The sequence below is a fragment of the Lissotriton vulgaris genome, chromosome 2_1, assembly GCF_964263255.1.
Source record: "Lissotriton vulgaris chromosome 2_1, aLisVul1.2, whole genome shotgun sequence".
NCBI classification, from domain to species: Eukaryota; Metazoa; Chordata; class Amphibia; order Caudata; family Salamandridae; genus Lissotriton; species Lissotriton vulgaris.
Window position 1 is genome coordinate 1,414,481,407 of NC_141687.1, and position 27,113 is coordinate 1,414,508,519.

At 46.3% G+C, this 27,113-nt stretch overlaps 1 protein-coding gene across 1 annotated transcript in view; it reads right to left on the minus strand.

Moving 5' to 3' along the window:
* The window catches only part of DLAT (dihydrolipoamide S-acetyltransferase), a 199,589-nt gene that overhangs the window by 43,118 nt on the left and 129,358 nt on the right, over nucleotides 1-27,113 (minus strand). Inside the window, exons 11-12 of the mRNA XM_086957184.1 lie at nucleotides 12,145-12,263; nucleotides 10,894-11,056 (exon numbers count right to left, since the gene is read on the minus strand). Of these exons, the coding sequence (XP_086813310.1) occupies nucleotides 10,894-11,056; nucleotides 12,145-12,263 (282 nt within the window). The remainder of the gene's footprint in view (nucleotides 1-10,893; nucleotides 11,057-12,144; nucleotides 12,264-27,113) is intronic.

Genomic DNA, 27,113 nt, shown 5'->3' on the forward strand with positions numbered 1-27,113 from the left:
TGGTGGAACCTTCTCTATGGCATTCTTGAGGAGCATCATTAAAGCTTCTTTGAATAATAAGTGAAGACGAGGGAGAGGGGTCTCTTGGGCGGAGTGGTTGGTGGCTTGGTGACAAATGCACAAGTTACTTACCTTCGGTACCGATATATCTGTAAGAAACAGTAGTTAGCGTTAGATTCCTTACCTTAGAATATTCCCAGGCGTCAGACTGGATCTGGAAAGTTTTGTGTAACAGTACCCCTGCGCGTTGATAGGCGTCGTCTGTGGCTCCGCGTCCGTCATCGGCTTCGTCCTGATCGCCAGGATGACGTCGGGAGTATTTAGAAGCGGCCCTCGCGCGCTGACGTCAGTTCTTGTACATAGCTTTCCGCGCCAGGAACGCAGAGCCATTCCAGAGACCGACACTGGTGCCATGAAAACTAGGGCCCTGAAAGGAATGTCTTTAACCCTAGATATGGGTTCACAGTAACTACTGTTTCTTACAGATATATTGTTACCGAAGGTAAGTAACTTGTGCCTCTGTAAGAAACAGGTTAGTGTTAGATTCCTTACCTTAGAATAGATACCCCAGCAATACCAACCCCGGTGGTGGGTCTACGAACCAAGATCACACCAGAAAGTCCCAGAGAATGGAACGGCCGAAAAAAAGCCATCTCTCTGGACTTGGCTGTCCAGGCAATAGTGTCTAGCAAACGACATCTGACAGATGTCCTGCAAGGGGTCTTCCAGACCCAGGGCAGTAGTAGCCGCCGTGGCCAGAGTGGAATGGGCCCGCAGCCCAACAGGAGGCTCCTTTTTCTCCAAGGAGTAACAGACCTTGATGCACAACACAACCCGAGAGATGGTCCGTTTGTACACCGCCCGTCCGTTCTTCGCGCCCACGTAACCAACAAAGAGCTGGTTGCCCACTAGGAACTGGCGTGTGCGATCTAGATAAAAGGAGAGCGCACGTTTTGGGTCCAGGCGGTGGAGCCTCCCTTCCTCCTTCAAGGGATGCGGAGGCGGAAAAGGAGGTGGGCAAGGTGATGGACTGCCCGATATGAAAGGCAGTAACCACTTTGGGCAGGAAAGAAGGACGAGTTTTTAAGACAATTTTGTCCGGATGGACAGAAAGGAAAGGAGGCTTAGAAGATAGAGCCTGGAGCTCACTCACTCTCCTGGCAGAGGTGATGGCAACCAGGAATGCCGTCTTAAGAGTCAGAAGAAGTAGAGGGCAATTGTGAAGTGGCTCGAAAGGAGTGCACATTAAATAAGTTAGAACAAGGTTCAATTCCCACTGAGGCATCACAAAAGGAACATGAGGAAACAAGAGCATGATGCCTTTCAAGAATCTATTTACAACAGGGGACTTGAAAAGAGAAGGCTGATCATGGAGCCTCAAGAAGGCAGAAATGGCAGAGAAGTAGCCCTTAATAGTGCCCAGAGCAGAGCCCTGCTGGGCAAGAGAAAGAAGGAAGAGGAGAACCTCTGAAAGGGGGGCAGAGAGCAGATCCACAGCCTTTGCTGTGCACCATGCCATAAATTTGTTCCACCTGCAGGCGTATACCAATTTTGTGGAGGGACGCCTGGCTGCAAGAATCACATCACAGACTTCAGGAGGCAAGTCAAATGGCCTCAACTGTCGCCGCTCAATCTCCACGCATGGAGGTGGAGGCTGGACAGATCCAGGTAGAGGACCATCCCCTGCTGCTGCGACAGAAGGTCCTCCTGAAGAGGCAGACGAATTGGGGGATCGACTAACATGCTGAGTAGCTCGGGATACCAGTATCTTCGTGCCCAGTCCGGCGCCACAAGGATGACTTGGGCCCGGTCGCACCTGATCTTTTTCAGCACTCTGGGCAGAAGTGGTATAGGCGGAAAGGCGTACAACAGACCGCAGCTCCACTTGCGATGAAAAGCATCTCAGAGCGAGTACCGCCTTGGATATTCCAACGCGCAGAACTGATGACATTGCGCGTTCTCTTCTGTGGCGAATAGATCTAACCAAGGCTCTCCCCACTGCTGTAAGAGGCCTTTCACCACGTCCAAGTGCAGACGCCAATCGTGATCCATCATGCACCGCCGGCTGAGTTTATCCGTCCTGGCGTTCAGGGAACCTGCCAGGTGTTGAACCGCCAGGGTGACGCCCTGGTGTTCCAGCCATGTCCAGAGGTGCAGAGCCTCCTGACAAAGGGTCCACGATAAGCAAATGTGACGAAACATGCATTGGATTATATGTTTGATATTCTTGCAACCATGAAAACAATGTGTTGATACAGAGACTATGAACTAAAAGACTTTTTGTGTTCAAAAAAACTTTATTAAAATCACTCAAGTGAAGAAGACTGGTTTAGTCTTTTACGCAGTGCTTGGAGGAGACTCCTCCCCCCCTCCCCCCCTCCCCCCCCCCCCCGTTGGGGCAGCTTTGTAATAGAAAGGGTCCCCAACCCCAACCCGCCCTGTTTGTTGCAGTACCACATGGCGGTGTTGTCCGTGAACACCTGCACTACACTTCCCCATACAGAGGGAAGGAATGCCTTCAGTGCAAGCCGGATCGCCCGCAGCTCCACAAGTTTGATATGGCCTCTGATCTCCCTCTCTCCTATGTGGCCCCTCCATCCCAGGAGGGACGCATCCGTTACCACTACGTGCTCCGTTTGGGGTACGAAGAGAGATCTGCCGATGACCCAATCGCGGTTAGTGAGCCACCACTGCAAGTGTCTTGCAGTGCCCTCCGAGATCCGGATGTGGTCGGACAGGTTGCCCTGATGCTGTGCCCACTGAAACTTCAGGTCCCACTGAGGCGTGATGCAACAGAAGGATGCAGGAGACCATCAGCCCCAGGTGCTGAGGAGTCAAACTGACCAAGACTCGGGATAAAGGCTGAAAGATCGGAATCAGAGCCTGAATATCCTGAACCCGCTGTTTGGGGGGATAAACCCAGAACCGCTCAGATGAAAAGGAGCTTCTGAGAGGGGCACAGGTGTGACTTCGGCACATTGATGGAGAACCCCAACGAGTGCAGGAGGTCGGCCGTAGTCTGGAGGTGGGAGAAGACTGTCTGGGGCGAGTCCGCCTTCAACAACCAATCGTCGAGATAGGGGAAGACTGAAACCCCTAATCTGCGCAGATGAGCTGCGACCACCTCCATCACTTTCGTGAACACCCGTGGGGCGCTGGTAAGACCGAAGGGGAGCACGGTAAACTGAAAGTGCTCGTGGCCTACCGTGAACCGCAGGTAACGCCGGTGGGCCGGCTGGAAGGGGATGTGGAAATACGCAGCCTGCAAGTCCAACGCTACCATCCAGCCTTCTGGGTCCAGGGCAGCTAGGACCTGAGCCAAAGTCAGCATCTTGAACTTCTCCTTCCGGAGGAAGCAGTTGCCGCTCCGTTGGTCCAAGATAGGGCTTAGGCCTCCTTTGCCCTTCTTGGGTACCAGAAAGTAGTGGGAATAGCAACCACGTCCTACTTCTGGCACAGGAACGCGCTCAACGGCCCCCTTGGCCAAGAGGGCCGTAACTTACTCCTGTAGAAGTCACAAGTGATCCCCCGACATGCGGTAGCACTGCGGTGGCATGGCTGGAGGGGTCGCCTCGAAGGGGAGGGAGTAGCCCCTTCGGACGATTTGCAGCACCCACCTGTCCAATGTGATGGAGCGCCAGTGGAGGAGGGGATGGCGATGTCAGAACTATGGCCATAGCGCGCCGCTGTCTGCATTATGCGTGGCATTTGGCAATCCTTCATGATAGAACTACGTTCCCAGCAAGCCAAGCGGCTATGCAACGTAGCGACGCAAGCCACGCAATTCTAGGAACTAAAAGCTTTGTGGCGTCTGCTGTCGGTGCCGATAATTCTTGCCGAGTTGGTGTTCTGGTTGGTAAGAGAGAGAAAGCGGTACAATCGTGAGTAAAAAACGTTCTTGTGGAACTTGATTTGGAGGCACCCGGCTTGGTGTCGGGTTTGGTTCGAGTGGTGCCGTCCGGAGGTACACGCGGCTGTGTGTATCATACTCTCTCTCTCTGCCATTATATTCTGTGGAACCAACGTTTGTTTTCCCTGTTGGAGGAAAGGAGCATCTGCCTTCTCATGCAGGGAAAATCTAGTTAACAGTCCGATGTTATTTTGGAGTTGAAAAAATTAACAGTATTGGGTTCGGGGTAATTCAACACTTTCTCACGGTCAATGCGGTTTGGGCTCAAACTGCTAGACGATTAACTTGCATCTTTCTAAAGACTATGAAGGAGTTGCAAGGACCAATTTTTGCACATAGACTTTTAGAGCACTTCGTTTCTGGGAAGGAAAGATATGATGGTGAAGTAACCTACAGTGTTCCTATTTGTTTTTCTGTCTACAACATTTCTTCATTATTTTCTTCAATGCAGGAGAGAAAGTACAGGGGGGTATCTAATCAGAGAGAAAAGGTGTAGCCCTAAACATGGTAAAGGAATCTTAAAGGGAGATGGGTCTATAACAACCCGGATCATGTCTATCCCCCTTTTTAGGTCGAGCTGACCTAGCATTCAATGCGAAAGCATTGAAAGCTGTCAGCAAGACAACTAATGTTGCCCGTATTTGGGAATGTGGACAGCAATGTGCCATGCGCTTTTCCTTTCCATATTTCACCACGGGAGCGCGCCTCTCAGATGCGCTTGCGCAGACACGTACACACAGCCCCTGCTTTCGCTTGGCTTGCATGCAAACACGGCGCACACACACACAGGCAGCCCCCACCCCCTGCACTCACACAGGCACGCGCGCACATACACACGCTGCCGCCCCCCCTGCACACACACATACACACACACGAGCACCCATGGACGCACCCATACATACAGAGAACCCACCCCCGCCGTCGCATACACACACGCCCCCCCCCGCTCCCACATACAGTCCCACTTACCGGCAATCCGGTGTTCTGTAGCCTCCGCGGGGCTCTCCCTCGGGCATGGGAGCCCCGCGTCACCAGTGCTACTCGGGCCAGGAACTCCGTGGGCGCTGATTCGCGCACAAGAGGGAAGTCCCGCCCCCACGCTTAGTTTCTTTTTTCATGAGTGCGTTTGCACATCTTGTTTTACGAGCACCCCGTTCGGTGCTAGCATGCGCATCGCGCACTTTCACTTTCCCCACGGAGCAAGCTTGTTTTGGTTGGTGTGCAGTCGATTATCACATTGACCAGGATACTACAGCCTGAAATGCGATGGCCATGGTTACGGGTACTTTGACATGAGGTAGTTTCTAAAGAACTTGTTCTACTTTGTTGTAATAAGTGCTGCACCCACTTCAGGGACACCGCACTCGGTTTCATTTTTTATGTTTTTTACTTTGTTAATGAGCGCAGCGCCCGCTTCAGAGACACTGTGCTGTGAGGTCACATGCCATTAACAAGCAAGTAATGCACACCCTAGGCCAGCGCGGTCTTGGGCTTGTAATGTCTGCAATTCCGAAATGAATGTCTAAATGTCATTTTCTGCCTAACAAGACTTTCCCTATACTAGTACGGAGTGTGCAGGCATGAGAATAATTTCCTCATCCACCATCCTGTGAGTGAAAGGGGCTTTCGTGCATGTGACTAAAAACGGTGTACCGGGCTTTGTGCAACCCCACAGCAGAGCATGGATTGTAATCGTTCTATGGGCCAGCTCATGTAAAAGGCACCAACAGCGGCGGCCATTTCGTACAGGTTGCAGCATTTGTTTTTACGGGTGCTTGGCAAATTTTCACACAATGAACCGACACCTCGACCAGAGTTAGCACAAAATATCTTTTTTGCACCAACAACATCTTCACTCTTTTCATTAGTGCAAATATAAAAGCACTAAGACTTGCTGTGCTTAAAAATTACTCTGAAATAGCGCAACATTTCACAGCAGTTGGGCAATTTCCTTGATCTGGTGCCAAGATGTTTTAATCTAGAGTTTTATATAACGCTAACTGAACCCATAGGTATCAGAGCGATTCACATAAATGACAGTTGCGTTACAGATGGACACATTCATTTTTAGTAGGCATGGGGAGAATACGTGATTTTGCCCAGAATTACAGGTTGTTAAGCGTCCCTGCCTAGACTCAATTCTGGTGCCCCAGCTTTGAGGTCGACCGATGTAGCTGTTAGGCCACATCCCGGGCAACCGTTGGCTGACATTTTTTCATAAATTATTCTCAGTGGCAGCTGCATAGCTTCAATGTAAAGAAATGAAGACCTCATCTCCCAGAATGCACTGGTCTTTTGAATGAAAATCTCGGAACAGGACTATGGTACCCGGCCAGCCTGGAGGACGCTCTGTTAAATCATGCTTGAAGGTACCCAGCGGGAGCCTGAAGTATTTTGATATAGTTAAATGCAGCAATACACGTGACATGGGGGTAGGTTTGTTGGCAATATGAAACAAGCATTTGCAATGTAATACGTCTCGCATTTATGCGAGTTTGAGCTAATGGCATTGTAAATGACAATGCTTTTTGTTTATGTTTTAAAAACCAAAACATAAATAAAAGGCATTGTCATTTACAATGTCAATAGCTCAAACTCGTACTTTTCTGTGCTTCAGCTCCTGTTGCTGTCATTAAAGTTCCCTGTGCCATCCACAATCCCCACGAACACTACCACCCACCCACTGCTGCCTGCTAATTTTAGAGGTTCAGCACAATTGCCGCTGTTTCCCGTTTATTTTAAAAACACGTTCCATTGGCAGTACGGATCGGCACTTGTAATTTTGTTTTGGAGGGACCCTTACCGAATATCCGCAGCAGTTGCTTCCCTGAAGCAGCAGTATCTTAATTTTCATGTTCGGGTTTGTCAAAGCAGTAATCTGTTCGAAATGTGTTGCAGATATAATTTCCGGAGTGGCTGCAGCTGCTGGCTTACGTTTTCGTTTTAAAATTGCAGAGGAAAAGTTTATGATTCCACAGCTGTATGGTGTCATGCTGCTGGGAGTTGTCAGACTCAGCTTTCTAGGTCTGTCGCGTTAGTGGGTAGGTGACGGACATAAAGTAGTAGTAAAATGTTGCAGCTAAGCTGCATTTACCAGTGCTTTTCTCATAGGATCCTATCTGATGACCATAGTGCTATTCTGTACAGGTTGGAGTCTATAATATTTGAAAATCCTTGCATGCATGTGCTGACTCCAGATTTCCGATCCCCAACACAAAATCCATGCACAAATAACAAGCATTAACAAGCATTTGCAATGCAATTGGGCTCATTATTTTTATGTCTTTTCATTCCCTTTTACAACTTCTCTTCAGCCCCCTCATGCTCTATTTTTATTCCTCCTTCCTTCTTTCTGCCTTGCTGTCCCCTCCCTTCTTCTCCAACTAACACCTCATATTTCTCTATTTTCTCTCCTCCTCTCAACATTCTGCCTTCCACTCACTTCTGTTGTTCTCTGTCTCTCTTACTAACATCACTTTACACACATTTATATGCTCCCCTCTCTCATTCGTTCACCTTGTCATTGCATTTTCTTCTTTATCCCTTCGTCTCACTCCATCTACCGTCCTCGCTCCCTCTACCGTCCTCGCGCCCTCTACCGTCCGCGCTCCCTCTACCGTCCGCGCTCCCATCTACCTACCGCACTCGCTCTACCGCACTCGCTCTACCGCACTCGCTCTACCGCACTCGCTCTACCGCACTCGCTCTACCGCACTCGCTCTACCGCACTCGCTCTATCTATCGCACTCGCTCTGTCTATCTATCGCCCTCCCTCTATCTATCTATCTATCGCCCTCCCTCTATCGCCCTCCCTCTATCTATCGCACTCACTCTATCAATCTATCGCACTATCTATCTATCGCACTCACTATCTATCCATCGCACTCACTATCTATCCATCGCACTCACTATCTATCTATCTATCGCACCACCACAGCATCACTCAGCACCACCACAGCATCACTCAGGGGCACCACAACATCACTATGCGCTACCACAGGATCACTGAATGCCACAGCATCACTCAGCGCCACCACAGCATCAATCTGTGCAACCATTCAACAACAACTGCTTCAAATATGTTCTCTCAATGTTTCAAGCTTTATTACCGATGTCACAAAAAGATGTTAATATTTCACTTCTGTTCTTGGATTTTAGTCACAAAAAAATACAATTAACATAATCTTCACAAAAGTAATTTACAAAAGTTTAAGCTATTGCCATTATAAATTACAATAACTTTTATTTAAGTATTCATTATTGAAAAAAATTTAAAGCCATTGTTATTTGTAATATCAATACATTTAAGTCACGTAAATACAAAACATGTTGCATTACAAATGGTATAGGTGTCACATATGCAAAAGTTAAAAGTATTGGCATTGTAAATGACAAAGCTATTAATTTCGCTATTTTGAAAACCAACACATAAATAAAAAATTGGTCATTTACAATACCAATAGCTCAAACTTTCCTAATGCGAGACCTATTGCATTGCAAATGCTTGTTTATAGATGGGCACTATTATGGAATTCACCCAGGTAGGCAAGAATTCTGAAACACAACTAGCTTTCAGCACCTGGACCAAAAGGGGGCCCCAAAGAGAAATAGTGGCCTTGAAGATGTCTATAGGGACACCGTCCGGGCCAGGGGCCTTCCCACCCTGATTCACATGCAAGGCTTTCTCCACTTCTTCTAGGGTGAACAGTAAGTTCCTTGAGGTGGAGTAGGCAGCGGGAATAGAGGGAGAACTCACCAGTCCTTTACCCTCATATACTTTAGAAAAATGCCTGATCCAATCCAATTCAGAGATTGCTATCTCAAGTGTGGGACCTACCTCTTCCCTAAGAAAGGGTGTTCCGACAATCTTCCAGAAGCCCGCATTATCGTTCCTTCCGGACGCAAGATGCAGGGCTTCCCAGGCTTCTGCTTTTAGCTCATTCTTTCTATCTTTTATAACACACAGATTAATAAACACACACGCGAGCGCACACAATCAAAACAAAGGCAAACACACATCCAGAATCAATGCCACATTTTCACCTACTCATCTAACTATACTTTTCCACCTTAAAAAGGGTCTGCTATTTTGAAATCCACTTTTCAGCAAATAAGTTTAACCGTTTGTAACGCAGACACAGACGTGCATTTCTATGAGCCCAAATACAAAACAAGCATTTACAATGCAATGGTCTCTGCAATATTATAGGTAGAGCTATTGGCATTGATTATTTTTTTTTATATCTTTAAGTAAATGTTATTGTCATTTCTATTGTCAATAGCTTAAGTGTTTCCATATGTGTTACATATTGCATTAGACATATCGCATTAGCAGAGAGAGAGTGAGGTAGCGAGATAGAGAGGTATTGAAATAGAGAGTGAGTGATGTAGTGAGAGAGTGAGGTAGATAGAGAGTGAGATAGTGATGGAGAGTGATGTTGTGAGGTAGTGAGAGAGAAAGATTGATGTATTGAAAGAGAGAGTGAAGTAGTGAGTGTTAGTGATGTTGTGAGGTATTAAGATAGAAACAGAGTGATGTAGTGAGATAGTGAGGAAACAGAAAACGGAAACAGAATTGACCCAGTTCCATTCCGAGTTAGAAGGCTCGCGCGGCCCTGCCTGGGAGTCACGTAGTCACATGCTAAGCGTCACGCTTGTGAATCACAGGCGGGGGATGAGCACGTCAAGCCACACAAACAAGCTTAACAAAAATAACCATCGCTGTATTTTGAACACTCCAACCTTCCCAGGGGAATAGAGGGAACTCGCTTTTTTATCGTATTAGCAGCCAAGGGTGAGAGAAATAAATAATCTAGATTCCCTTGGCCTGCGGGGCTGTGTTTACAGTGTGCGCCGCAGGTCCCGCTACAGAAAGAGAAGCAGCTGTGAAGGCTCTGTGCCACCAGGCATGAAAACAGGAGCATTGCCAGGATGTCATGGGCCCTGGTGCAAGCAAGGGCAGTGGCCTCCGACTGACATCGGTGTAATAAATACAGCAGTGTCAGGATTCAATGCGCTCCCGCTCTCGGCCCCGGTGCACTGCACCTGCTGGTCGCTGCGCCTCTGCATGGAAACGTGCCCGCTCTGACTGACTCAGGGCCATCAAAGGAGACGAGAGTTTCGTGATCCATAGTAACACGTGTGGCGCTCGCTGAAGCTGTTCAGGGTGGCTATTGACATTACAGATGAAGTTAATACATTTAATGTACACTGCCTTCGTTTCATACCACTCGGAGCTACATGAGAGGGAGGGGGCGGGAGGAAGGACAGCGGGAGCCACGAACAGCAGGAGGGGGGACAGTGGGAGCCACGAACGGCGGGAGGGGGGAAACCGGGAGCCACGAAGGGCGGGAGGGGGGACAGCAGGAGCCACAAACAGCGGGAGGGGGCGGGAGCCACGAACAGCAAGACGATCCTCATGGGAAGACAAAACAAATAATGGTGGACACAACGTTCAGGATTTTTCGGATTGGGGGCGTGTTCGGTGTTCTCAGAATGGGCGTGGCCCTAAAAGTGGAAAGAAGAACACCGAACACACCTCCAAATCCGAAAAGGACGGAGCCTATTCGGAGGGACAGCTCTCTCTTCCAATGGCTGGCCTCCGTTTAGGAAGCCAGCCAATGGGAGAGAGGCAAAAACAGAGGCTGGACAAATAGTCCATACTAAGAATCATTAAATCTCGGTACTTCCGGTTCTGCCTTCGGCAGACCGGATATTACCGCAACCTAAAAAGAGAAGCGCAATAGTGCCAACAGATTCCTAAAATAAAACAAGTTCATTCAGCAAGACTTCCAAAACCAATTAGTAACCACAGCACTTGTAAACCGGCTAGGTTTCAAATGCTACCAGAAGAAACATACTAGACGCTTTGGGACTTCATCAAACTTCAAACTAAAACAACAAAAAACACCACACCACCACATCTAAAGGAAAAAATATCAACAGCTTGTCAAAAAATAATACTGGCTTGTCACAACGCTCACCTGGAATTCATGAGGCCTGAGTTTTCCTTCTCTTGCTCTGGCTGCCAAAGAAACAACGTCATTGCTAATGGAGGCCAGCCCCTTTATGTGTGCATTGAAGACTATGGGAGTAATAAGGCCAGCTGGAGTGCTCACAGCAACGTTTACATCCACCACGTGGTTTCTGTGGGAAAACAAGGGGCACCAATGATCAATGTCTGGATTTACAACAAACAAGCTTCCTTCAACACAACTCTTTGTAAAAAGCTTCACAAAAGCTCACACACACAGCTAGGCTGTAGTGGATAGTGGACGGTATGCACAACGAGGCGTTTACAAATCAAGGATGGGCATGGCATGCATTTAAGCAAGGTCCAAAATGTAGACAAGCATTTGCAATGCAATGAGTCTCACCTTTGGGACCTTATATGAATTTAGCTATGCAGCACATTAGCCTGGGTGCTGAAACATCTACTGTTCTTTAACATGGATGTAAAGTAAGCACCAAACTGCGTGACAGGCCAGGTATGAGAACACATGGAGAGAAATAATGCCTTTCAGTTGGAAATGGTATTGTCCAAATTTCTGTTTTTAATATAAAATCAGGGCCTTCAGTGGTCATATCACTGAAAATACAAGATTTGAACAAATGTTTATTGTATATGGGTGCTCGGGGAAGACAATTTCAATGGATTGGAATCTAGAGAATGCTTAAATGATTCTGGTATTTTATTGACCTCTGCTAGTCGTTTTTTATCAAGAAAGTTAAATGAAGGCTGTTGAACAAAATAATTAAAAAACAGACAGCCCCCAAGTAGAAAGCAATTATGGTATTTTACTGACCTCTGCTGGTCGTTTTCTATCAAGACTGTTAAATAGAGGCTGTAGAACAGATAAAAGTCCTAAAAGGAAGAATACTAGTCCTAGGGCTGACCTCCAGAGCCCACAAAGTACATACACATAAGTATTTACTAAAGTATATACAAGAGGTCTTGACTGCTCGACCTAAAAAATGTCATAAAGGGCACAAACACAGATTTATAAAGTAGCTAATTCTACATTAACATCCAGAAAAAAATGTTCAACCGATTTATAGAAAAATTACGGCTCTCTGCAGATGGCGCTTAAGCTTCAGAACAACTATACGCTCTTGGTGGCCAACCGCAGCAAATGCAACGCCTGTCCAAATAATATTGAAACAAAGTTGCAAAGTTGATCAATACAGGAAATTGAATATAAAAGGACAGTAGGAAAGTGAATGCAGGCACTTACTGCCTAATGACAGTATCCATCCAGGAAGAGTTTGCTTCAGGAACCTTTAAACACGACAATGCAGAGGCCTTGATAATGAAGTCATTGATGGAGAGCTTAATGTTGTCCTTTTTCACCACCTGTACCAGGGCGATAAAACATTTTTCCAATAAGTTCAAGGATTCATTATGTACCCATTTACAGCTTACTTCTTGAAATAGTGACGTCAACAACAGCATTATGCCCACATTAATAAACACTCAACAGTTAACTTGGCCCCATACACCAGAAATGTTACAAAGAAGACACATGGCGGCTAGGATGGGTTGCCTCTAAAGGCAGAACAGCTTCAGCAATGTGCATCCAACATTACCTGAACATTAAGACACAAGTAATTCAAAACCTTTTTGGGAGACTTCAACAAGAGTTCTATCTTCATGAACAGGAAATTGAAGCTTTTATACATGTTGAGTCCACCCACCCGTTATCACTAGTCCAATCATCTGTGGAGCAGGGATTAATTACAAAGGTAAATTTTGCTGTAAACTTATGATTGACAAATTTGTTTTTCTGCAGTTTTTACTTTAGCAAACTTGGCCCAAAGGCATTTCAACACTTCACATGAGCACCAGATTACATTACAGATTTGACAGTGAACACAGGACGATTAAATGGTTTGCCCACAATAAAATGATATTGAGTTCGTGGGGTGAAAGGGGGGAAAAAACTCCTGGCACTCCAGTACCAAAGTCGGCAGCTCTGGACGTTACTCCACATTTACACAACGTACTACTGCAAGGATCTCTAGTCAGTGTAAGCACATTTGCATGTGCAGAGATCGCCACCACGAGTGCCGAGTTCTGTAAATCCCACTCAAGTTGTGGGGTACCTTGGTGTTCCGAGGCATGGTCAGCCGTGGCAAGGTGCAAATGCTTGCAGGTGTGGCTGGCTGTCTACATTCACAAACTCCAATCCTTCCCCTGACCACCCCAGCGACAGTGTGACTTTTACTCCAGGCAAGGCTGGGCATAAACTGCTTAACACCTTGGAAGAGAAATTAATCAACATAAGATTTACTGGGGGTAGTGGGGAATTGCTTTCTCTATGTGAAAAATTGTTTCCATGTACAAAGGCAGATTAACATAGTATGTTTGGACAAGGTTTGCTATTAACCGTATGCTTACTTTTTCTGCTATGGAGAAAGCCCAACAACAGGCATATGATATGTTGTTATGTTATGTTATGTTATAGGTATTTATTGAGCGCACAGCTGCTCCAGCAAAGGAGCGTCCTGGCGCCAGTCACATGACCTTTCCAGGAAAGCACTCAGAAACCGAATGCCTGGGCCAGCTTTCCATACAGGCTCCTGCAGAGGACTGTGAATAGCAGAAAGTAGTACATTTACACTTGCACTCCGATTTAAATCTGCAAGTCTAGATTTCCTATCTACTTATCAAATGGGTTCATAGCTTCTCATCCACTATCTGAATCTTAATTTACAAATACTTGCCCCAAATAAACACTCCCTTCTCCAGGATTTAGTAAAAGATCTAGGCTGGTTATTTTCTTACCTGACAAAATTGCCTCATTTTGTAAAAAGCACTGGCAAAGCCAATAGGCTTGGGTCTGACAAGCTGATGCAATGGTTACTTTTTTATTGTAAGCATATGGTTCAAAAATAAAAAATGCCACCGCCTTCACATGCTGGCCATATGCGTGAAATACTTTTTAATAAAAGTAAAAATAACCACTGCATATAACTTTAATAGAACAATTTGATGCATCCTACCTTGAAGGTGTACTTAAAACAGGTAAACTTTTTTTAAAACCGATTTTAATTGATTACAAAATGAGACCAGGTCTCTAATTCAACAAGACATGGTTATACAATTGCATATGTGTTAATCCAGTCATTTGATTGTCAGGGCTACCTCACCTGCGGTTGGGCCTGCAATGGAGAGGTACAAGCCCAACAATTTATACGCATCATGCCCAGTGGAAAGCCCTTTCAAGCGTGGGTGCACTTCGAGCCACACCCAGGTAGAGGTCCCCTGAGGTATGTGCTGCAAATCATATTAAAATAAAAGGTCACACACCCCTGTGCGTGCCATGTCTGTCAGTGGCCTTATCAGGAAGGAATCTATCATTATCGTAGGAGATGCAGCGTTGAGATGGTGTTTGATAGTGTCCTATGCTGATTCGTGTTGTCTAGTACTTTAGACACCCCGCCAATGTCTCATACTAAGGAAAATTACATGGCTTCAGAGCCGAATTCCACATAGAGAGCAGGTGTGCTACTTGAAAAGACTGGTAGCGACCTTGCTGTAAAGATCCCAAAGCTCTAGCAGTATCAGTGTCTGCTTGTATTCCTTGAAGAGCCTCGTCAATGTGCTTCCCAGACAGGATTTCTCCATCAAAAGTCATGTCCATGATTTTTGATTGGACCTCAGGCCTAAAAGATGTTGATTTTAGCCATCCATGCCTACGAAGAGCAACCGCTCAAGCCATTTGGCGAAAACCTACAGACACAATGTCCATCGCTACATCAAGGGACTCAGGCGATGCTCTGGCTCCATCTTGCAAAATTGTATTTGCTTCCTCCTTTTTGTCTTCTGGGAGATAGGACAGGATTGGTGCGCTATCCGACCACATTTGCATGTTAAATCTACTGATAAGCGCCAGTGCATTTGCTGCCTTGGTAGACGCTGCCGCCATAACTGCAAATCACTTTCCTATACTGTCCAGTCTTTTACCTTCCTTATCAGGAGGCGCCAAACAGGCTGTCACCGGATTTTTGGAGCGTCTTTGCGCCGCTTGAGTAACAACAGACTCAGGATGAGGATGTCCAATTAGGCATGCTGGTGCTGTCTCTGGAGCATGGTATTTATTATCAAGTTTAGGAATTGATGCTGGAACGGATGCCGGATTTCTCATCAATTTTATTCCTTCATCCCATATGCGCTAGATATTCGGGATAGCTCTTACCGACTTTCGAGATACTCTTTGAAATCATAAAGGAAACATTCACTTTCCTTTACAGGCATCGTAAGCTCAAATCTTTTTGCGTCTTTTTCAATCAGGTCATGAAAACTGGCTATATCCTCTGGTGGAGAACTCGCTTGAGGTAACGGAGACAAAGGTGAAGTTGGAACGATGTATTGGTCCCATTCATCCCCAACTACATCATCCTGGGGAATCTCTCCTTCAGCTTGATATTCATGATCACTATCAATTAAGTCATCCCAAACTGTTATTACTTTCGGAGCGTCTACTCGTTGCACTGGAGGAAGAGACTGAACCACTAGTGTTTCCTTCACAGGTTGAGGAATACTCGCAGGAGTAGGAGCAGGGGCTGCAGCATTATCCTCCGGGAAACAGCGATAATAACTGTCTATCATGTGCCTTTAGTGAGAAATTAAAGATAAAGGCACCGACATAGACTCTAAATGAACATTGGGACTCACATCCTCCTACTCTTCATAATTATAAGCCTGATGAAATGACTCATAACGTTTAGGGCCTAGTACTGGCCGATCCTTAAAAGAGAGTTGTTCTTGAACCTCTTGGAAATCCTCTGATTCTTGACTTTAAATATGTAGCTGAAAGGGGCTATATGCAGCTCCATAAGACCCCTCATCTTCAGATACCTGGCAATCCAGAATAGTGGATGGAAGAAGCAGAGAAATTTTGGGAGTAGAAAACTCTTTCTTACTCGTCGACGAGCCCGTCGACGGGGTAATTCTCTTAATAGATATGAAGGTTGAAGTCATCGTCGGAGATCCAACATCTGTCATCGTCGACGATTTTCTCATCGTGGACGGGATCGTCGACAGGATCAATGACTGGATCGTCGACAAAGATCTTGACGTCGACGAAGGTCTGACACTCACCGTCGACGGAGTCGTCATCGTCACCGTTGTCGACAACACAATCGTCGTCGAGATGGTAGTCATCGAGGTACTCGTCTGGGTCGTCGACGCCTTTGTCGGCGATCTGACAGGAATTTCTATAGTTTCCGACGACGGCAACGACGACAGAGTCTTCTTTTCTAAAGTAGACTTGTGAGGAGTTAGAGGAAGAGGAGAAGAAGTTTCACCTTCTTTGGTTTTTCCTGATTTTGGTCTCTTTTGATCTACTTTTTCCTCAGAGGACTCTCTCTTGTGCTTTCTAGAGAAATGTCCTTTGGCATCACCATCAGACTCAGTCTGTAGCTTTCTTCTTTTGAAGCCATAGTAATAGGCGTGCTTCTCGGTCCTTGAGTGTTTCAGCAGAGAAGGTACGACAATGTTTGCAGTCCTTAGGAACATGCTTGGGATACAAGCAGTACAAGCATTCCTTATGTGGGTCTTCAGAAAATAATCTGGCTTTGCCACAGGATCTGTAAGATCTGAAAAGTCTCTTCTTGGAGCCTTCAGACATTTTCAAGTAAATAGGATTGAAACCAGTACCTTACTTCCAACTGTAGAAGGTCAAAAGTTCAGTAGAGAATGAACTGAGCTCAGCTCAGGGAGACTCCTTCTCACACGAAGGCAGTTGGAAATCTGAGACAAAGGGTTCATGTACATGCTCCTGGAGTATCTCGACCAGTGGTAAAGCGTCGACGTTTTGACCCTGTTGCACCCCAGTTGGTGGTCGTGGCGGGTCTTTATCAAGACGGGGTGGAGGGGTGGGGGGGGACAGTCTGAAAGGAAAACATTGCCTTTCCCTTTCAGACGTCTTGATAAAGACCCGCCGCGACCACCAACTGGGGCGCACCAGGGTCGAAACGTTGACGCTTTACCACTGGTCCAGATACTCCAGGAGCATGTACATGAACCCTTTGTCTCCTTGGAGAAGAATTAACACTCTGGCCACTCAAATTCCTTGTATATAATTTGTACATATGTGTCACTGTACTTTTTTTTTTTTTTTTAACTTTTTGAAAACCTTTATTCTGCAGATAGTAGCATACAAATACGGGCCTACAACCAATTAGGCCGGCCACAAAACAATCTGAAAAGCACATAATTCAATAAAGAAGTTTCACGGCAGTCACCCAGTATATTGCGAACAAGTAGTTAAATCGTAGAGGAGCTGAGTGTGACCGCCGGACGTAGGATCAATGAAGGTTAATTTTATAATAGAAATTATAGCAGGATCAGTTGCAGTTTAATCATCTGAGTGCCCGTAGCGGCCACGAATCAAGCAGCAAAACATTAAGGCATCAATTAAAAACAGTTATCAGCGATAATCTACAGCAATCAGAATATAGATGCCATATTTCCAATCAGTACCCATCATAGCCGGCCACGCGCACACAGACCACCCAATTACTATACTTATACATAACTAAGTAACCAGAACGGCAAAAGGAGTTACAGTCATTCTCTGTAATGACCCAGAAGATAAGAAAAAGGGGCAACGCAAAAAAAGAAAGAAAAGAAGGAACGCCGTGCTGCTGTACGCGCGCCCCCACAGCGATAAGGGCGAGCAAAGTGACTAGGGACCACGTTAATGAGAGACCCGAAATATAGGAAAAGTTAGAGAGAGGGAAAGGAAACAAAAGAGACAAAAAGGAAAAAGAACCAGGGGGAGAGGAGAGCCATCAATCGAACCATTCGGCCCCTACCCCCGCCATCACACATATTAATGCAACATCGAACCGAAATCGACATAGTCTCGGGTATCATAAACCTTCGAAGGAATCGACCATAGTATCATGGTTGAGGGCACTCCTCATCTCCATCCGCCAACCATTAGTCCTCGGGGTCCAGAACCGGCTCACCCACTGTCCTTTCCTAACCATCGCTACCACGCGTGGTACAGTGGTGGGCAGCAAACAAATCAAAGCAGAGAGGCAGTATGGTCGAAGCAGGACAGACCATGGGAGCAAACCAGAGGACTCCAGCAAACAGCAGCCAAGCAAGGACTTTTTGCGGCAGTCTAGACGTTTCAGCAACGACAACGGGAGCAACAAACAGTGTGGGTACAGTCTCACCGCCCAGGAAAGTAGAGTCATCCCCACAGGATAACACCGAGGTCTCGCCGGGGCAGTTCGAATCGGCAATCTACGTTGTTCCCCGATCAGTCGAGCAGGAACAGGCTCAGACGCGGTGCCCACGCCCGCATCGGCCACAATCAAGGCGATCCCAGGATCTGGGGCCGCTGGTGTATAGTCTTGCCGATGCACAGTGACAGCACTCCTCACGGCAACAGAGGGGGACGAAACAGCACACAATCTGAGTCGAGCCGCGTCCATGAGTGACGGCCCGACAGAAATGGCGGCCGCCCTTCCATCCAGCACAGAGGCGTCGAGGGTCAGGGTCGCGCGCAAAGTCTTCAAGGCGTCAAGAACATCACCAAGCGTGGGCTCCCGCTCACACGACCAGACCCCCGTACACTTCAGCGACACAAATTCGCCACCCTGGTTCAGTCCGTGACTCAGGGCGCCGGTCGCCATCTTGCAGATCCAGCCGCGTCCCCGTGCGCCTCAACTTCTGGAGCGGGCTCTCAAGCAAGGCCACCGCGGGAGCCCCCTCGAGCCCCAGGAATGACAATCTGGGTGCAGAAAGGAGAGCTACCAAAAGTGGGACCGCCAGCGCCACCGTCCCGCGGGCGCCACACGCCGACTCCGGGCGCAGGGCTTCAAGATGGCCGGACAAGGCAACAAAGGGGGGAGCCTCCTACACGGTCTTCCCCTGTCCATGGCGTGCCGCACCTGACCACGGGGCCCTCCGGCCGCTGGACCGGGCCCGATCCTTTGCGATCGGCATAACCGCACCACGGCCTCTCCCAGCCGACCTCTCCTCTCGACCAGGGGCCGTCATCGACACCATCTCGCCGGCTGACCTCCACAGGCAAGTCCCCGATCTCTACGCCGCGGAGGCCCCAGACCAAGCAGGGGTGTAACTTCGGATCCGCCGCTCGCAGGAGCCCCCGGGACAGATGGTGAGTACAAGCTTTCCTTCGTCTTTCCGTGTCTTCCCGAGTATGTCGTCTCGGGCAGGATGCGTGTCAGGATATATGTGTTGGGCAGGAAGGCTAGCGGAGCCGAGCTACATTGCGGCCATCACGGTCGCGAGCTTAGCTCTGTGTCACTGTATTTGATGCACTGAGCACTTTGTTCACCAACTGTCACATTTCTCACACATTTGTGTTTTTTGACGGTCTTATCATTTATTGAAACAATTGGCATCATTGAATGAATCAATTCAGATGTAACAGGTTTGCTTTTCTATAAATATAAAGCATTTTTGGAAATCAATTTCAATTTCTCTATATGTCCTTGTTTCAGAGAGTTTGTTTTCAATGTGTATTGAGCGCACCTAGCCTTTCTTCAAAGTGATTGTCTTTACCCAACAGAACCACCTATCTATTTAACTGTAGAACACTTTGCACCTTATCCCTGCTAATCAGTGATTAAGTGCTTATACTTCCCCTTTCAACATGGTGAATTGGCATACCCATACACTGGGCTATTTCACTTTTCTAGAAGTCCCTAGTATAAAAGATACAAAGTGTAATCAAGACCTAAAATGTAATCTCATTAGTGGACTTCAGCACCCATTGTGCCACCCACTACAGAGACAGTGCAAACAAGACTGCCGGCCTTCCATTTGTAGTATTGCTGTGTAGGAAGCTGGATTTTTGTGTAGTGAACCAAAACAAGGTACACTATGTAGAACGTCCAGATGACCCTTATTGGCTAACACTACTTAAATTAATAATCCCAAATGCTCACTTTGTGGTAGTATGGGCAAGCAGTTTAGCCTTATCAGAGGGTAGTTTTAAGCATTTGCTGAACACAGTCAATAAATGGGAAACACACTCAAGAGTAACTCGAGACCAATTTAGAAAAATAAAATTTCTATTTCAAGTTTCAAGTTTCAAAATGCTTTATTCGGTTTGTACAAGTACAACCATGTAGCAACACATAAATACAGTTTCAAATTCATATTTATGTGAGTTAGATAATGAAACAGTTAAAATTACATCAATATCCATACCAGTCTTGTTTTAGTTCAATTGTAATACAGAGGTATCTCGGTTGGGTGCAAAATTAAATTTGGTCACTCTATACGTTCTAGCAGCAGTTATTATACAAAAGGTAAGTGCAAAAGATGCAGATGTAAAGTGCAAAATTCAAAAGACCTTTTATATACATAAAGTGCTATTAACATGTGCAAATATGCAAAATTAAGAATAAAGTGCAAAAGTCTATTTTATCACTATAAACGTTATAGCAGCAGTTTGTTTACAATAAGGGTTTGTGCAAAAACGCTAGTGCAAAGTGCAAAAACCGCATAAAATGTAACAGTCTGGAGGGTATTCAGGGGGGAAAGAGGTCATATTATAATAGATTTCCTTTGCCACATACATTTTAGGATATAAGTGGCCACACGATAACACACATCCGGGGAAGCCAAGTAAAACATCAATTGCATTGCGGCTCTTGTATTGCACATGTTATGATCTAAGAATAATTGCTTCAGATAAAACTTTCTAAAACCAGTATAAAAATTACAAAAAAGTAAAAAGTGGCAGGTGCTCTGTTTCGATTTCCCATCGCATGGACATAGACATGTCCCAGGTTTTTTTACTGTAGGGAAAGCCACTAAATGGTGAATTATTCCCAGCCTCAGGCGAGCTAGAACAAAGCGATGGGAATTAATACTGACAAATGTAAGATAGGAGGAGAGACCTGTGCTAAGATTGTATTCCATGTATAATTTGAACGTACTTTGCGTTGCATACTCCTTCATTCTGATCCCTTTTACATGGTCCAGGTAAATGGATTTGAGGTCACGCTTTGTTAAAACTGATTCTGTTAGTAAGTCTTTAAAAATGTCCTGACCAAAGAGTGTCTTATACCATGATTGAATGTGTTTTAGCCAGGGTATTTTCGAGTGACGGTCAAGTTTGATACAGTCCATAATTACTTCCTGGGTAAACCTGGTTTCTTCTTTAGCCCATATGGACCGCCATAGGGACAGGGGGCGCAGTGCAATCAGATCTGTAGCGGTAATTTAAGCCTAACTCTCTGTGGGTAATCTCATTTGAAGCCGAAGCAGGGAGGCATAATAGTCGTTTTAGGTACTTGTTTTCCTCCTGCTGGATGGACAGGGCAATCTGAGGATTATATCCCCATATCCCTGCTCCGTACAAAGCAGAGGACATGCACCTTGAATTATAGATGGAGATCATCTCTCGGATTCTACGACCCCCTAGTTTTGAGGCAAATCTGAAGATGCAATTTACATTTCTGGTCATTTTCAGGTCAACACTAGATTGTTCATTTACCCATCTCCCATCTCCTGAAAAAGTGATACCTAAATAACAGAAATATTGGACAGTCTCGAGTTTATCCCCATCTAAAAAGAATGTTTTGTTTTTCTTCATTTTCTTTCCACAGGTCATAGTCATTGTCTTGCCCTTATTAATTTTAAGCTTTCTGCCCTGGATAAAAATATGGAACTTCTCAATTAACTTTTGCAGCCCGTTCGCGGTCCTAGAAATCAGGACCGCGTCGTCCGCGTATAAAAGGACGGGTATTTGCTTTCCATTAATAATAGGGGCATCAGCATAAGATTCTTGTAAAAATTGGTCAACCTGGTTGATAAAAAGGGAGAATAAAAGAGGGCCCTTGTCAGATCCCTCTGCCAATTTTAAAAAAGGGGGTACATTCACCATCAGTTCCGAATCTAACCTTGCTTGAGAGACTACTGTACATTCTAGCCAAGAGGTGGATGATTTCGGGCGGTGCGCCCATGGCAAGTAGTGTTGGCCAGAGCAGTGCGTGTTCCACCAAGTCAAATGCAGAACTTAGATCGGCAAAGCACATAAACAAATTCCCTTCCTTGGCTTTCGTGTACTTGCTGATAATAAGTTCCAGGTTCACGCACTGCTCCATAGTTCCTAGACCCCTTCGGAACCCGTACTGGATAGGTGAGAGAATGTTATTGTCTTCTACCCAGGACTCTAGTCTTACCAAGAGTACACGACTCAAAATCTTTAACGACGAGTCCAGAAGTGAAATTGGGCGGTAATTTCGTGCTTCTGCCCTGGGACCCTTTTTAAAAAGTGGCACTATAATTGATTGTCCCCATGAAGTTGGTAACTTATCTTCAATAGCAGCATTAAAGTAACGGGTCAAAATGGGGGGCCATAGGGCAATCTCAAATTTGTAAAAGTCCACAGGGACCCCATCCGGTCCCGGGGCTTTCCCCCCCTTACTCATCTCGATTGCCTCAATCACCTCGCTTAATGTCACAGAAAACAATATTTTCTCCCATTTAAAACAGGTTGATGTGTCGGTTAAAACATTAGAATTAAAATCAGAAATAGAACCAGAGGTAAATTCAGAGTTAAAAATCCCTGTAAAGTGTGCTATCCAGGCCCGGCAACTGACATGTGAGGTTAGCTCGGGAATGTTATCGTTCTTCAGGAATGGACTATTTACAGTGTCCCAAAAGAGTTTATGATCTTTGGTGTCCGCAGCCAAATCTAATTTAGCCCATGCCTCGTCCTGTAATTCCTTCTTCCTGATGGAGAGTGCAGTTTTATAGTTGTGACGCTCTTCCCTGATCTTGCTAGCGTCTCTTGGTGTAGCATCAAGTGAGGTTTTCAGCCTTTTTAGTGATTGTGCACAATGATCATCAAACCACACCGCCTTGACCTTCCTTAATTTCCGAGCTTTGTGTGTCAAGGATTTCTCAATCGTTCTTGTTATGTTTAGGAAGTTGGATAGCAAAGTTCGTGGGCATGGATTAGAGGACGAGCAATATTCAACCTCTCTGCAACAATTTGTGATCACGTTAGCTACAAATTGGTTGGGGTCAACTTTTATCCATTTCACCCTCATCCCATTTGGTCTTTCTGCCGCAATGTCCTGGATTGGTTGACCATAGGTGTTCCTTTTGGTTCCCCAGCCCAATAATTCAACGGTTACACTATTATGATCACTGACAGTTTGTTCGATCACCCAGACATTGATGTAAACTACGGAGCAGGATATCATAATATGATCGATGAATGACTGGCTGTTTCTCCCATGAAATGTCGGACACCTGGCATTGTTTATGTTCTTGTTACATTCTAGGCGGTCCAGGTCATATTTGGCAAGTAGTTTATTTAAAGCACCACCATAGTTATTGTGCGGGAAATGATTATATACATTTGTTTCCCTTCCCGAGTACTCATCCCTGTGGCCACATGCCCCCTTGAGTGCGTAGTTACATGTTTTGATGTTAAAGTCTCCTGCCCATAGGATTGCAGCTGGTTTGGATGTACTTGATAAGGTCATATCGATGGCCTGCTCTATATCGGAAACGATCGATCCCCGTTTGTGCCCCGCAATATTATTGTAGAAATTCACTACTATTAGATCTCTACATCTGCTGTGGGCCATGCGCAGAACGGAAGCATGCTCTCCTAGTACAACATGATCGCTAACACTAAATTCGGTCAGTGCGGTGGATATCAGGGTCACTAGTCCACCCTTGGCTCTACCAGCCTGGGATGCCACAGCCTGCACACTAAAAGAAGTATATCCCTCGACGTGTACATCTTCCCTATCCCAGGTTTCTTGCAGGCAAATTATGTCGTAACCCTGTTTGATAAAGCCAGCCCAAATGGGAGTGTTGACCTTAGAGGCTATCCCAGCTATATTCCACGTAATGGCCCTCAAGTTCTCCTCTGAAGCTACATGTGGTAGGTTGGTAACTGTTATGGTTGAGGGTGTTATCGGATTCTCCAGTTCGTTTTCACCGATATGTAGGATTACGTCTGCCAAGGTTGAATCATGAGGGTTTGCTACAGCGGTGTCTATTGGAGATTCCTCAGCTATATTGACGGCCATCAACCTAGGTTCCTCAGTTACAGATGACCCAGCAACAACATTATCCCCTAGTCAGTCATTTTCATCTAGGGAGTTGAATATCTGGAATCTGTTGGATGTTGGGACTGCATACATGCCATAGACGTTAGTTCCTAACCCAGGGACATTAAAGTTATTGAGATAATTGGGGTTTGGTGTTCTGAATAAATTCAGTGGTTGCTGCGGTACATATTGGTTATTTGGGTCATGAGGAAACATAGGGTGCCCGACTGGTTGCACTGGTGCCTGCTGTACAGGTGGGTGGGGCATGTTTATTACTCTAGGGTGTTTGAATTTCTGCGCTGGAACTTTAAATCCCACCCGATTCCTGTAAAAGTAGTCCAGTGGGAACAGGGTAGTGTTGTAATCATTATCTGATGGGATCGGCGCATTCAAGATGGAGTCCCTTGCCCATTCAGTGGTTTTATAGTTTATGATTACACAGTCCCCACTTATTTCCTTTTTGCTGGGACCCACCCACCCTACCCTTTGGGTTGAAAGAATTTGACTTGCCCCTCTTAGGGGGAATCCACAATTGTGGACAAGCCAGTGCAAAATTTTGTTTTTGAGTGTTTCGTTGTTTTCAAATTGAGAGGGTTTAAGTTTCGGGACATTAGCGAGAATTGCCACATATGGTCTACTTTCTGGCGGGAGATTAATCATTGCAGGAATGTTGTTATTATAGTGGCTGCGTGCTAGTGGATTCCCGTTTACTGGGATATGACCCGTTGTCTCTCTACCTATAGCCTCAGACGGCCTACTTGTGGTATTACCTGGGGTAAAGGTGTGCAGGTTACTGGACTTGGCGGTAGTTGCCGTGGGGGCTACATTTCTTGCAGGAGGAGCCTGTGTGTTAGTTGTGTTAGTTGCAATCACATTGTCCTTATTTGTATGAGATGCGTACGAGGAAGTTGGGGTGACTTGTGAACCCAGATGTTCAAGGATGTCTAACTTGGCTAGACCTAATTTCTCCAAATTTTCCACCCTTTTACTAATCTGTTCAAGTTTGTCAGTTAGGGGGGCAATAAGGAGCTTCATAGCATCCACAATGTGACACGTTAGAAATTCCCCATTGGGTATGGTAGGATTAATATTGTCTCTTAGCCCCGGATTTGAGCTTAACTGTGGGGGTGGTGGCTCTCCTCTGTTAGCCTGCTCTGATAATGACGTAGTTACCTTCTTTCTCCTACCCCTTTATTTCACACACACCCTACTTGGAGCCAATAGTTTTCTATTGCGTGTGCGTCTGGATCTGCGGTGGGCAGAGCCGTGATCGGTCGTACTGTCTACACAGCTATTGATGGGTGAGTCAGTTATGGGGATAAGATCTTCGTTCTCGCAGGAAATCAGGACTGCGCTGGTCTCAGGCGCATTACTGGGCCCCGGTGCCTCAGATGGTGTAACATTAATCTGTAAATTTGGGGTTAGGGACAGCCGACTTTCCCTATCTTGAAACACTGCAGGAACTGTGGGATGATTTTCTACATGGGTTGGCTCGGCCCCGGGAAGCCCCGTGTAGGATTGCATTAGAATAGAGTTGTTTGATAATGAGGTCACATTTATATTATTTACACTGCGATCATCGGGTTGTGATATCTGCTGAATTAAACAGGCACTAGGTGGTAAGGACAATCGTCTCTCAGTATTTTCAATAGCGTTCGCTACCACCACAATGGTCTGTTGTAGCATGCGATCAATTGCAGTTAGGGTTGGTAGCGGTGTTTTTACAGGAGCAGTGTTCCTTGTGACAGAGCGTGTATGGATAGGCGTCTTTTTGACCAGGATCTTAGCGTTTGACTTGGGCTCCATAGGTGCCATTTATGTGATACTTATTAGGCGGAAGTGTAAATACCTTAAGAATGGTGGCGAATTGGCCAGGGGGTAATGCCCAGCCCAGACTCCTCAGGCCACAGAGGGCCTGCCCTTTGCCCGGGCTTAGCCCCGGGCACAGTCCCGCGCGCGGTCCCGCGACGCGGGAAGTCCAGCCCCTTTAACGGCGCCTCCGGGCGCTCAGCCTCAACGCGACTTCCGGGCCAGTCGCGGAGGCTTCTGGGGGCTGTAGTCTACTCCCCCGCTCTGCGGCAGTCCCGGTGTTGGAGGGCTGCGGCGGGGGGAGGAGACAGCAGGGGCGGTGAAGTGGCAGCAGCTTTCAAACTGTCGGTTGCTCGAATCCCCAGGCAGACGATGTTGAAGTCAGGTCAGGATCCCAAAACGACAAGCAGCGTGCAGGTAGGCACACGCGCTAAACGCCACAGGCTTAGGCGTTAAATTTCTATTTAATTTAGGCACCAAATCATCAGAATTGGGTAAATACTTTTAGTCATTATCAAAGTTTACAGTAAAAACAGTAGAAAAGGACAGCTGTCAGATTTGAGTCACGAGCCTTGAATGTAGTAATGTTATCCTACGGGAGAACATTCACTGCATAGACACACTCACAGATGTCTTACAGGACTGTTCTTTTGGACTTCAGGTAAGAAGGGGCAAAGGTCCAAGAAAGCATCTAGAGTTAATGTTTACCTGCACTGGGGTGTCCGGGTGCAGAGCTGATTTACACAGCGGTAGTCCTGAATGTTAAAGTCAATGGGAAAAGTACCTGTAAGAAAGAGGCTGCAAGGGAGGACTGGGGGACCGGTCCGGCACAACCCAAGGGAGGGTTCAGCTCTTGAGGGTCTCAGGACCACAGAGACACTGTCAGTTTACGTGAGCCCAGGTTGGGGAGCTCAGGTGCAGACAAGTTTTGTCCGGCAGGTCGGTGAGTTAGAGGCTCTCATGGTTCTCAGTGGTCTTGAAGAAGAAGAAATAGAAACATAACAGGGCCACTCTCGGTGTGGAGCTGGTTTTCTCAGAGTTCCTGGATATGCAGGTAAGGTTTGGTGACGGAGGTGTTCTAACTGAACAAACAAGAACGGAGCTTGCAACTGGCTCCACTACTGTTGGTGCGGATGTATGTCAGTACAACGCGGTACTTTACATTGCAGATTTTACAACGCAAGTCGTTAAGACGACTTGCGTTGGAGGGTGCGGATTTCGGAATCTTATAATTTTATATTCCAACATCAGTCCCCGTAACAGTAGGGAAGGTGTTGGAATATAAAATTACAAGATTCCTTATCCCACAGCGCCATCCAGCGCA